Source organism: Xiphias gladius, chromosome 6 (genome assembly GCF_016859285.1).
Source record: "Xiphias gladius isolate SHS-SW01 ecotype Sanya breed wild chromosome 6, ASM1685928v1, whole genome shotgun sequence".
NCBI classification, from domain to species: Eukaryota; Metazoa; Chordata; class Actinopteri; order Istiophoriformes; family Xiphiidae; genus Xiphias; species Xiphias gladius.
This window is the reverse complement of record NC_053405.1, coordinates 14,502,472-14,515,759: the sequence shown is the minus strand read 5'-3', so window position 1 is coordinate 14,515,759 and position 13,288 is coordinate 14,502,472. Positions and strand designations below refer to the sequence as shown.

Sequence of the window (13,288 nt, the reverse complement as noted above, 5' to 3'; positions counted from 1 at the left end):
TATAAGTTTATAATGCTGGTCATAATGACACAGTAGCTCAATACTGAAACATTTCGTTAGTTGTGGCAAAGCACTGAAACATGTGCATGTGGCCAGCTGGTTTATACCAGCTTCTTTTTATAATCACAGATCAGTCACATTCAGTCAACACAATGAAGCGGCCTTTATAATCTGACAAGCCTTCACTCTAACTTCTGGTTGTAACGCTACTGTTGGTGGTTGTTACATTGCTGGTTGTTGTGATTGATTTACCCCTCACCTCTTCAACTCCAGATGGTCTAATTTTTTACTGTACTTGAAGAAGGCGTCTAGGCCTGGAAGATATAGCCAAAAAATAAAATCTTATTGTTTTTCAAGCTCGTGAAACTAAACATGTTTGAAACATCCTATTTTTAAGACTTATTGTAAATGACAGTTTAGCAAGAATATTAAAAGACCTGAACATCTTGTAAAGCTGCCATCATTACGCGTGTTATACATAAAATACAGGTCATCCCATACGGCTATGTACTGCTTCAACTAAATAGAGCACCATCCTCCACTTAAATAGTAGTTCACACTAATTCATCTGCTCCTGCTGTTTCTGTTTCTTAACTGGACTGACCATCATCCTTATATCTGCAGAAAGCTGGTTAGAATTAGCCACTGTACTCAGCAATTAAGGACAGACTGAACAAAGTAGAATCTCCACATTGATAAATCAACTGCGTTGGCTTTGATACCTCACTACCAGACAAACCGAGAGTGCAGGTCAGTATGCAGAATTGTTTTTAAATCTGTCTGGCCCGCAGATGTAACCTAAAAATCCATAACAAGATAGCCAGAGGCAGCTAACCACCTGCAGTTTTGAGTGCCATGAACTGCAGCTAGTGACAGTCTTCAAGACTGTTGTGACTCACAACAGCGAACACAGCCAGCTATCATCTTATCTTACATTTTGACTAAAAGGAACCTTTTTATTCAAATTATAATAACTTGATTGTCATGATGTAGACATTTTACACATCTTGCAAAAGTGCAAATTCAAATTAATCAGATTAATTTGATGTATAGCCCAGCCCTAATGGCATCTCTCACCTAACCAAATTAAAGTGTTCGATTGATATATCATTTACTGTTCTCTGTTTGTGGAATCATATCTTGATGGTATGATGATATTGTATTCTCAATCGCAATTCTGTCTCAATTAGATTTTTGTCTACTTTTTTATCAGTTTGGTGGTCTGTGGATATAGCCACTTTCCCATATTGAAAGGTCAGTCTGACAAATTTTGGATTCAAATGAAAAACCGTAGTTAAAATTCTTCCTGGATTTAGAGAGATCATTCCTGGGTGTCTCCCGAAACCTTGTAAAGCATATGTTTGAATGTTTATATGTGGGGTAACGGGTGTATTGTTTACATATCGTGGTGCTAGTGATGGCCATGACTTTGCTTTCTTGTGCAATAATGAATATAGAACTGAAATGATTAGTTGATTAATCAATTAGTTAATTGACAAAATTAATCAGCAGTTTTGATAGTTATCTGTTAAGGTAACTTTTCACACATTCATACATTCTTTTGATCCAGTTTCTCAATTATGACAATTTCTTGAATTACTTTATCATATGTGATATTTACTGTTACTGAATAATCTTGGGTTATCTACAGTTGGTGGGGCAGGTATTCCTTAAGCCCAAAATGTCATCTTTTTGGGATTTTCATCATAATTTCCTGCCAAACAATTAACTGATTAATCATCAAAATAATCAGCGGATTGACCCATAAAAAAAATTCAGCCTTTTTGCAGCCTAAATGAATGGCCACAGCCATGGAGGAGAGAAAAACCCTTAATAAGTTTTGTGGTGTACTTTACACACATTATAACACATTTGAATTGAAATGAAGCATAATTAAAAGGCTTCCAGGGCCCAGGCAATATAAAAGCACCCTGAACTCTAGTGTGCTTGTCTGGGCTTTGTCAACCACCCACTGCTCACCTCATTTTGATCTCTGGGTCTTTAATACACAGCAGAAATGCAGTTATGTGCCATATTTGTATTATCCTCTCCTTCCCAGCTTTTGCATTTAACAACCCTCTCTTCTTTCCATAGGGGAGGAATCATACATTACAAGTGCACAATTGGTGCATTAATAAGAAATTGCAAAAATGTGAATCTGTGAATCCCTTTCACTGTTTTTTGTGGACAGCAGCTTAGGCTCAACGATGTCCCAAATGTTCCTCTTTGTGAGAAATTTTCATAACTTTATTAGAACATATTTGCTAAATTAATGCTGGAACCACAGGGAGGTGGCAGTGTGCAGTGTCGACTTATCAGTTTTGAAGGACAGGGTAATTTGATTTGGGAGATACTTTGTTGTTGATCTCTGCATCCACAAGTAATCATAGTCACCTGGAAGTTACCTAAATGGAGAAAGCAGTGTGCGTTTTACTTGCCTTTTCTATGGCCTTCTCTCATATTAGAGATACATTTGACGCAATACCCGGAGAGCTCTCCACCTGGAGTCCTTAAGGCTGTGTTAAAAGTAAAACAGAAGGTTAAAGTCCTGTTAATCGCAGTGGTAAAGGCCTGTTTTCTCTACTTTGAGAATTTAAGGTAGTGTTAGCCTCTATAAAAGATGGAAGTCTAATATTATTATTGAAAGAAGGATGATCTTAGAAAACATTGTTGAAGGCCATCGATACTTCCTTCTGACTCATCTGCTTGGATATTGAGTACATACTTATTGAGTACATACACCTACCTCACTCTTACGTGGAAGCAGAGATACTGTAGGTTAGATCATTTTTGAAACATTTTTAAGTGCCTTTCTGAAATTAAAATGCTCGGTAAAATGAAATGTATTGTACTGCTCAAGAAGGCAAAATGCCTGTTGTGCGCCCGGAACAAACTTAAATAACTGACTTGATTTGAAATGTGTCTCTTAGGCCAGCAGCATGCTTCAGTTTCATGAAAGAAATACAGACTCGTTCATCTCCTAAGTGTTTACCACTGTGAGCCATCGCTACAGGAAGTACAAATGAGAACTGTTTACCAGTAAATCTGTTTGGGTGGTGCACCCCTGTCTTGTGTTTGGATGTTTTTTTTAAAATAGCTAAATGTAAGAAAATTAAATTGTGTTTAGGCATAGGTGCTTGAGTACAATGTGTGTAGTAATCCTAAACACTATTAGCTTTCTTTACTTAGTGATTCAATATTACTGAAATTCTGGTCCAGTGCTGTGTTCACTCAAGTGATATCTGACAGTGAGACTGAATAGCTATAGTTTGCCTCAGGAAATAGATTACCAGTCAATATACCATTTGTTTAACAGATAATGGTGCAGTAGACTACTTAGATGTTTGATCATGCTTTTCCCAGCTGCGTTTGAATGTGACATTTAACAGTATCTGGGTGTGTAGTGGACTCGGTTGTGATGTGAGTGTATAACACAGAGCACATTGACATATTTATAAGGAGGAATTATCTAGGGTGGAAAAAGCTCACCCATTATGCCTCAGTAATGGCTACTCTTTTCATCCTCTTTGAATTTCGGCACTCAACTCTTATTCAACTGCTAATTTGTTAGCCCCATTCATTTTTATTCACTCAAAGTTGAATTCATTCAGTAAATGTAAAAGCTTGAGAAAAAGTATCAATATTGTGAAATAATCCAGAGATTACTTGTGTAGGGCTCTGAGCGATTTTCTGTACTTGAATTAGTTCTAGTGGAAAGACTAGCATTGACTTGTGCTCAAATTGAAATAAGCAGCTCGTGAAATCTTGTATATGTAAGGGATGGGAACTCGAAAAGAGAAGCTACAGTACAAACATAGCCTTTCACTATTGCTCACACATGAGAGATCACTTTTTCCTAGTTATATATTGTGGACCGCTTTGACTCAGCTGCTTCCACGCATGTGAAACAAGACAAAACCATTCAACCAAAGCTTTTCAAGCAGGGATCACTTCATTTGTATGCACTGGCCAGGAGGAGGGCAGGTGCACCTTGAGGGGACCCAAAGCTGGAGATGACAAGGTAATGCTGTACAGGGTTTGTGGTAATAACTACTGTTGTAACAGACTGGGGGCATTGATTTTATATGTAGTCAGAGGTCTGACATTTCCTTGTTGCTCCCTCAGTCAACGGCTTCACCTCAGTGTCAGTTCAGACAAAAATTATACTGTAATGAAAAAAAAAAAGAATTCAGAATAGCTAAAGCTCAAATTCTCTTCACTTGAAGAGTGATTTCGGAGTTTCTAATGGCTATGAGACAGTTTTGTTTTATTTTTTTCTGTGTCTGTGGTGTTAAGTGTTGGTTTCAGGGTTGGGTCTGTGTGGATTATAGTTAGAAGGCTTCAAATGTGTCCCACTCGCCACAGTTGACCGGATTATTTCAGGGATTAAGATCCTGGTGCTCTGTACCTTGGTTGCACAGCACTACTGGATGTCCTCATTCTCCCTCATTCACTGCAACAACTGAAAACCCCACCCCTGGAGTACCCAACTTCCAGTAACAAACCTGTATGTATACTTAAGGGAAAAGAAAAAATATTATGGATTGGTTGGACATCGGTGGTAGACTGTACGCTTACATTTTACACTTTCTAATTTTATGTACATAAAATGTACATAATTGACTAATTGTTAAGAATCACAAAATAGTGAGGATACTGAGTTTACTGTCACATAAGAAACATGACAGCAGCAAATCCTCACAATTAAGAAGTTTGAACTAGACCATGTTTGGCATATTTGCTTGAAAAATTGTAATTTATAATTAGAATATAATTAAGATAGTAGCCAGTTCATTTTTTGTCAGTCAACTAATCGATTAATCAGCTTATCCTTTCAGGTCCAAAACTATGTATAAACATTTTAGGGCAGTAATCTTTTTCATTTATGTAGTCAATTTTCCAGAAATCATGTGTTTGTTGCCCTGTGAATTTTACATGCATACAGAGTATTCATGTTCATTTTGTTTCCTAATAGTGATAATATACATTCCAGAAATTTCCATGGTAATAGCTTACTAGAGCTGAAACAATTAGTTGCAGCTTTTCTGATAATCAATTAATTAAAGTCATTTTTTAAAGGGACAATGTGTAAGAATTGGCCGACTGTTAAATTCATTCTCCAAACAAATAGGGGGCAGCATATTACCAGAAAGTTGGGGTGTCAACCCTTATGGTAAGAAATAAGGAAATGCACTCTTTGGTTAGGACGAGCCATGAGTGGTCGAGGAACGCGAGGGAGAGAGAGAGAGAAGCAGCATCAATGACTGAACTTGAGGAAAGACTTGAGAAATGTCGCCAAGAGAGGATGGCTGCAATGCAGGTTTATTAGCGTACTTGCAGTTACTACTTCTTCATCCTCTCATGATGGACTGAGGAAAGACTGGATGCCACAGTGACTCACTATTGCCTCCTGACGTACAAAGTTTTATTACGAGACAAGACCAGACAGGGCTAGCTGGTTAGCATGCTAACTTCAATAGATACTGTATCTCTGCAAACAAAATAAATAACATCAAAACTGTTATTTCCTAGCATTCTGTGGAAAATCTTTGTTAATTTTTGAATGTTATAAACTAAAATGAAAAAATTACATATTGCCCCTGTGAGCAAAAATACCAAAGGATTCACTGGTTTCAACTTCTAAAATTTGAGGACATGCTGGGTTTCAGAGTCCGCTGTGAAAGTAAACAGATTATCTTTGGTTGTAGGACTGTTGTTCATATAATGCAAAAAATTTCAATATGTCAACTTGAGGGAAATTGTGAGGGACATTTTTTCACTATTTCTATTTTAATTAATTTTAGAGCTAACAATTAATCAATTCATTAAGAAAGTAATCAGCACATTAACTAATAGTGAAAATTTTTTTAGTGCCAGTCCTACATATTAGCTTTTTAACATGTAACACTGTCACTTATTTCCATCATTCCTTTTATTTAACTAATAAAGCAAAATTACCTTAGCAGTCTTAAAGTGAACATGAACTCTATGATGTCACAGCAGAAAGGACCCCACATTTTTTACACCTGGTCTCCTTTCACTAGTGCTTCAACATCCAGTCAGTCAGTTTGAAATGCATTTTCTCATTTGAGGATTCATTGGACAGTTGAGCTATGTTGAGGGCAGTGACTTGTTGTAAAGGTTGTAGAGCATACGGTGCAGGTAAAGTCATCAGAGAATCTCTCTCTTTATGTGTGAAATGGTTAAAATGGAATGAAATATCTGTCCCTGACTTCATGATTGAACGGCTTTCCTCATACATTTTTATGGTTGTCACACTCTCATTATGGTCTTCAAAACACGTCTTTAATTCAAGCAGGTTAAGTGATCGTCAATATTAACAGAAACACAACACTACAATGATATAGTGCAACATTAATATTCTGATTTACTCCAGTTTAGCACAAACCGGTTTAACAAAGTTTAACACAGATCTGTAAAGTTTGTTTAATTTATACTTCAGTGATTAAGTGTTATTCAAACTGTTGGATAGCTGAAGTGATACAGAGCTGACTGTTTTGATAGACTTGAGTGTTGAGTGTTTGCTTTTTTTGAATGGTCATATGTGATCAAATGGTTCAGACAAGTTGTGATTGAAAGTGGAATTTTTCTTGTACTGGGGTTTTTCTTGTACCTCACTTGTTACAGCAAGTACCAACCACCTTGTGGTCCTCATCTTTCCCAACAAATATTAAACCTAAAAAGTTTCAGCCAATTTTTGGCTGCTTTATTTCTTTGCAGAAATCTTAGCTATAACATGTATGCAAAGCACCACGTGACAAAGTTTTGTCAGCTGACACTTGGTGCAGAATAAATTGGCCTTTATTGTGCTTACTATGTCAAGTAATTAAGCTATAATCTATTTTTTATATAAAGAGTAACCAAATGAAACATGTATAATGACCAGTTAAAAATGCTGATCAAGATTTTCATAGTAGTGTCACTTGTAATGGTGAACTCACAGAATTATCACAGGGCTTTGTAGTTCCCCTCAGCTTTTCAGTGTTTTAGCATATTTCAACTTATTGTTTTGAGCTCTATGAACTCTTTTGCATTTAGAATGCTAATATTACTTTGTGTCATTTAGAATTGCAAATAGTCGGCTGTTTGTTAGCATGTTTACTAGAACTGTAGATCAATAGATTAGTTGATCGAGAGAAAATTAATTGGCAGCTATTTTGATAACCGATTAATCGATCAAGTTAAAATTTTTAAAGCAAAAATGTTAAAGATTTTTTACAGGTTTTCAATTGTGTTAGTAAATTAAATATGTTGGGGTTTGAACAAAACGAAACATTTGATGATGATGATGCAAGAGGGAGTTATTCAACATTTCACTTAAAATGTAAAAATAAAAGCCAAGACTACGTGTGATCTGCATTCATTGGGCAAAGTAGGTAGAGGTGTAATACGCTGAGTATTTTCCCTTTCAGCTAGAGTTAGGAAAAAAAGAGACAAAAGTTAGCACACATAGGGGTCTGAATGGCTTAAGGTTTTAAACGTCCTGTGTGTTTGTTATGTAACTGTTACATAACAACAAATCTCAGACTACAGAGAGACCCATCCAGAAGCATATTCATTCCTTCTGCCAAATGTGAGGAAAGAACTGCTGAATGTAAACCATTAGACTGCGAAACTGAAATATTTTTGCCAGACGAGAGTTAATGCCAGGAAGAATATTTACAGTTGAGGAACCTAGAAAACAATTTTAAGAATAAGAATCTAGGTCAGAATGATGCCCCAGTCCTAATTATGGCATCCGATCAAAGAGCTTGAATGAGTTTGGCTAAACGGATTACAATCTGCTTCTCTTAACAGCCTCCGTACTCTAATTAATGGTTAGTTTTCATTCTCCATTCATGTGAGGTGCTCAAAACAACAGCTTATCACTTTCTTTTTTTATACACTGTGCATAATCTCTGCAGTTTGAATTGAACTCTGTTATTTGTGAGCCAAAGTCAAAAAAACAAAAAAAAGCTTGTAATGAGCCTGGTTCCTCTGCAGTCACTTGTCAGAAGCAGGGAAAAATAAAAGTATCAATTAGTGCATGTTTTAGTTGTCAAAGCAGCTTCAGAGTGGATGTGCTGAGGTCTGTGGATTAATTACCTGAGATTTGTATAAACCAGAGAAAGTCTGTATCCTGGTGGGCTCCTGGAGAAAAGGGAGCTGATGAAAGCAAAGCCCGCCTTAGGCTTCAACTGGTCGTTATCAGTTTTGTGCTGGTATGTTTGATTGAGGGAATGAACAAGGGAAATGTGGCAGAAGAAAGACCTGGCTGATGACATGACTTTGCTGTCATTTTCGTTTAGTACTCAAGGTTTAACAACATGATGTAGCATGTTGTTTTAATGGGAAATGTCCATGTGAAAGGAGTAAACAAAAATAATTTTTCTTAAAAAACAATCACGAAATCCTCCCTCTATACAGGCATTAAGCAGGATTTGTCCTAGTTTGTGTTTATCTGTAAAGATGACAAGCAGGTAAAAAGTCCAGCTAAGTTATCCTGGCGATGGCACACCTCTCCGTCTAGTAAAAACAAGCGGAATGCAAAATGATTTAAAGTGAAATAAAAGTGACTTTTTAATAAGAGTTGCAAAATAGGAGGAGCGATTTCAGGCTCCCCTGGCAAGTAAAAGTCATAGACAAGTCATAGACAATGTAACACGACTCACAGTTGGACTGCACTTGGATCAGCATGAAAACTCTCCCGGTTCAATCATCAGTCCAAATGATTAACAACTGTTAAAAAATCTAAATATCTAGTTCTTGGATAAAACGGTGATGGTACAAGCTTGTGTACCGAAAATTTTTGGGGGTGAGGCTAACTACGACTCCCCAGGTGCATTTTTAGCAAGAAACGTCCAATCACTGAGCATAAAAGTCTGTCACATGAGCCTCTAACAGCGGTGAAAGCTAAGGCTTACAGTGTTGAGAAAACTTAAAACACAATCAATAGCTTAAATCGGTTCACTTTAAATTATGTGTCACTTTGACACATAATTGACACTATGGCACCAGGTTTTGTTAACACCTGCAATTACAAAGCATTTTGAATTCACTGATCATTCTGATTTGGGCCTCTGACTGTCTTCTTCTCCATGGAAACGGCAGCGGAGTCTCATGAGTATTGTAATATTTAGACCTGTCCACCATGCCAGAATGACAGACAAAACATGATTTATCAGAAACAAAGCTGAAATAATTTAGACCTGTGGCCACAAAATTAACCTACAGGGTTGTTATATTATCCGTGTTTCTGTGTTAAGTAACATTATGGATATTGTTTAAAAAAAAATGATACGGGAACACAGAATGAGAAAAAACACATACTGAACCAGTGGCCCCTCCCACTTCGCAAATTTATAATCTGCAGGGAACATACTCAAGTTAACTTGTATTGAATCTCTGCTGTTCTGTGACTGCAGACATATCGAGGTGACAGAACTGATTTCAGGGGGTTTGTTGATCCTTCAGGCAGATTCAGGCCACTGACAATTACCACTACAATTTTATCACAATGCTGTGTTCGTATATGTCATCTTTATCAGTTGGTTTTATATTACTGTTTTGCAGTCATTCAATACTCCGTCAAATTGATGGATATCACAGGCAGCGTCATGGCCTAACGGCAGCCTAAATCCACCACATGGGGATGTCAAACACATGCCAGATTTGTGATGAGTTCCCATGTAGTTCTTATTCGACAGCAGCAGCAATGGCGCCATTGTGCTGACGTAAAAATGACCTGTTCTGACACATGGCTTTGTGAGGAGGGGGACGAATAGAGGCATCTGTATGGCACCTATGTGTGAGATTACAAAAACAGTGAGATTACAGTAATATTTTCTGGGGGGAGATTTCAAAGACTTACCACTCAGCAGTGGTAGGCAAACAGCAAAAACAGGGAAAGAACATCAAGGACTGGCTCATCAAGATAAAGAAAAATGTCAAGAGTCTGAGCAGAGATCCTGGCCGGGTGAAGTGTCCTCTAGCCCCGCTTCTTGTACTACGGCTTCAATAAAGTGATACTTCATCCCAAATTTATCCTTAAAAGGTAGCTGTTAAAAGTTCGTCCAGTCCTTCTTTAACGGAGAACAGCAGCCATATGAGTGTTTTGAACAAACTGATCATACAAATGGGCCACAGAGAAGCAGGTTTTGCCTCAGGTTTGGTTTGAGACCTTTTGGTAATTTCTTGAGTTGAAAAAAAAACTGTCACCATTGAAGTACATTGTAACTGGAATGTATTCAAGCTGACCACAGCTGCTGATCTTTTTGAAGGAGTAAACATTTTAACAGCCACCTTTGAAGCCTACACGGATCCTGAAAGGGCCACTTTTCGCGAGAAAACAGAAATCAATAGCAACTACACTGGAGAACACGTTTTTACTGTTACCTTGCTTTACAAGGGTATAATGATACTAGCCCAGCAAGTTGTTGACAAGTTGTACACATCAGTGGTTGTGGACTGCACACAGATGCATTGTGCATTAATGTTCAAGCCTTAAGCTGGCACTCTCAGCGGTCCCACAAAAGTGTATTAAATTATTAGTCGCTGAAGGCCTGTCATCATAGAGGTGGGTAGCTTTAACACTTTAAAGCTGTTTCTTTCAAAGGCAGAAAACGTATTCAAAATTGGCTTTATTTGTGCAATCTTATGTTTTACATAGGTCATAGTCTTGAAATTTCAAAATCCTGAGAGCTAAATTTGCACTTGCATCCTTGCATCCATTATAGCCCTTAATCTTTTAAAGCTCAAATGCATTCCTGTTTTGTTGATAAAAAGCAGAAAAGAAGAGAGACTTACCTTGAGGCTCCATCAGTAAATCTTGCCTAAGGGCCAGGAACACCATGGCTCAGGTGGTCAATGGGCTAACTTACTGACAGGTCTGTGGGACTTTCCAAAGTCCCTAGACTTCTCTGTTGTGTTGTTTTTATTACTGTCCATTCTGTACTGTTTGCCACTTATTTGTCACAATACCTCTAGGGCAGTGCCTTCTCCAAAGGAGACCAGCCTGGACTATGCCATTGACTTCTACCCGCTTTGCTGACAGACACTTTCTTGGCATATAGGGTAAAGAGCTTTGTGGTTAGTGCCAAACTGATTTCCTCGCTGGCTTTACTACTGGTACTGGCTGTCTGCATGGCATGTCAACAACAGCTAAAGCTAAACTTTTACCTCTTTTCCTACTCATTATAACAGTATTTGTCACAGAATATGGTGTTATTTCTCAAGCACAAACACCGTTGGAATGATTAGTAAAACAACTGCCTCAGTGGCATGCCATCAGGACAAGCAAGTGCTTGACCATTTAAAGCTAAAAACAGACACCTGTTAGAATGATACCAAAGTGGAAGCGATATCTCTCCTGAAATCTCAGAGCAGCATTCTGTCCAATAAAGGATCGGATATTGCCTGTTTAATGCATTCATCTTGTAATTTACTGCCCACCAAAAGTGGGCACTAGGGCTTTTTTTTTTTTTTTAAACCCAATATTAATTTCCACAATCGAATATCTGTTTGTTTTTTTCACAATTCGATTATATAATCAAATTTAGAATATTCGTTGACAGCCCTAATCTGCAATAAATTTGAGAAGTTTGAGACAGCAGAATTAAGGCAGGAAAGTATAGGATGCAGTCAGTTAATGGTTAATATTTGAAGATTTCCATATTAGAGATTTTTTAGATGTTTTTCCTTTGCACATACTATATACTACTATATATACTGCACATTTGATATGTTTACTGTCATTTCAGTGGAATAATCCTAATACTTCTTCAGCTAGGAAGGATTGCAGAGAGGTGAAGATGTCCAGGCAGAGTTCAGCACAGAGAGACTTTCAGCACAGGAAAGACAGGCTGCGCAAAATCATGAGACAGGACAGGCCCTGAATTTAAAAGCGATTTGCTCCTATTCCTAACATGAAAAGGTATATTTTAGTCTGGTTCGTTTTTCTTGTTGGTGTACTAAACAGATGGTTCTTTAGCTCTGCTTGCCTATCTGTGAAAGTCACTGCATGCCACTGTATTGCCTTCTGGCAGTGGTGGCCCTAGCCTCATCAGGTTATACAATCTACTGACCCTTTGTCTCTGTACAATTAACTTTCAAAAGTAAATTGTGTTGGCCTCAATAAAGGTCCACATGAATCGGTCTTAGAATACAGCAAAGTCAGAGCCGAGGGATGTTTGATTATATGTGGCTTGACTCAAGGCCTTTACTTTGTTGACCAGATACTTGGTTTTGCATTGATTATCACATTGAAAAGTTATGTGCAGATACACCCAGGAGTTGTAACTGTAAAGTAAAAAAAAACCTATTCTACTATTTGTACCATGTTTTTACAATCAGTATGGAGGAACCTATGCTGTATTTTATTTATTCGAAACTTTTGTCTGATTTTTCATACTGCATAAGTATTTAATGGCCACTGCACTCAATGGGCATTATAAACCTTTTGGCAAAATAGAACTGGACACACATGCTCTGAAATCTGATTTTCTCTTTAGAGCTGCCATAAATGGAGAGACACATGTGCTTAATCAGCTGCTTGAATATAAATTTTTATGAAACACAATCCTACTCAGAGATGTCTATAATGGATAAACTAATATTCAGACAGCAAAAACAATGACTTATTATTTATAAAACATTTACTATATTCAGTTGTTTTTCAGTTGGACAACAAGCGTTTCTCCAGATCTAACTGAGGTGTCTCCTGTCACTGTAGGTGCTACCTATTGGATGGGATCTCCAAAGGAGCCTGGCTGAACCGCTCAAGCATCATATTCGCAGGGAACGACAAGTGGTCTGTGGACCCACGTGTGTCCATCGTGTCCAGTGTTGGTGACAAACATGAGTACAGTCTTCAGATACAGAAAGTGGATGTAACTGACGATGGCCAGTATACGTGCTCCATTCAGAGTGAGCGCAACCCATGGCCAAAGCTCCTCAACCTTATTGTAAAAGGTGCGTATAGGTAATCCTTGTTTTTCTGTACAGGCACTTGTCCATGTGTGTGTCTTTTTCTTTATATTTGTGTGTATATGAACAAGTATTAAATAAAAAATGTCAGTATTTACACCCTTTCCATTAGTATTTAGTGATGCATTTCAGTTGTCTGCTCCTGTATGTGGCATGCTCTTTGATATTTGATCGGCGGGTGCAATATTTTGAAGGATAATTTCTGCATACTTTTACATAATTTTTGTCCTCCTCTGCCTTTTTTTATCTAACAATGTATTTGTTACTTACTATAAAGATAATTTAGCCAACAGAATGTCAATAG

The 13,288-nt window shown here is 37.6% G+C and overlaps 1 protein-coding gene across 3 annotated transcripts in view; it reads left to right on the top strand.

The window, feature by feature from the left end:
- Nucleotides 1–13,288, top strand: part of negr1 (neuronal growth regulator 1) — a 135,937-nt gene that overhangs the window by 30,295 nt on the left and 92,354 nt on the right. For 2 of the 3 annotated variants that reach the window (XM_040129654.1, XM_040129657.1), the window contains exon 2: nucleotides 12,731–12,969. In XM_040129654.1, the coding sequence (XP_039985588.1) occupies nucleotides 12,731–12,969 (239 nt within the window). Of the gene's footprint in view, nucleotides 1–11,893; nucleotides 11,933–12,730; nucleotides 12,970–13,288 lie in introns of those variants that run through there. The other variant, XM_040129656.1, reaches the window with a different exon arrangement.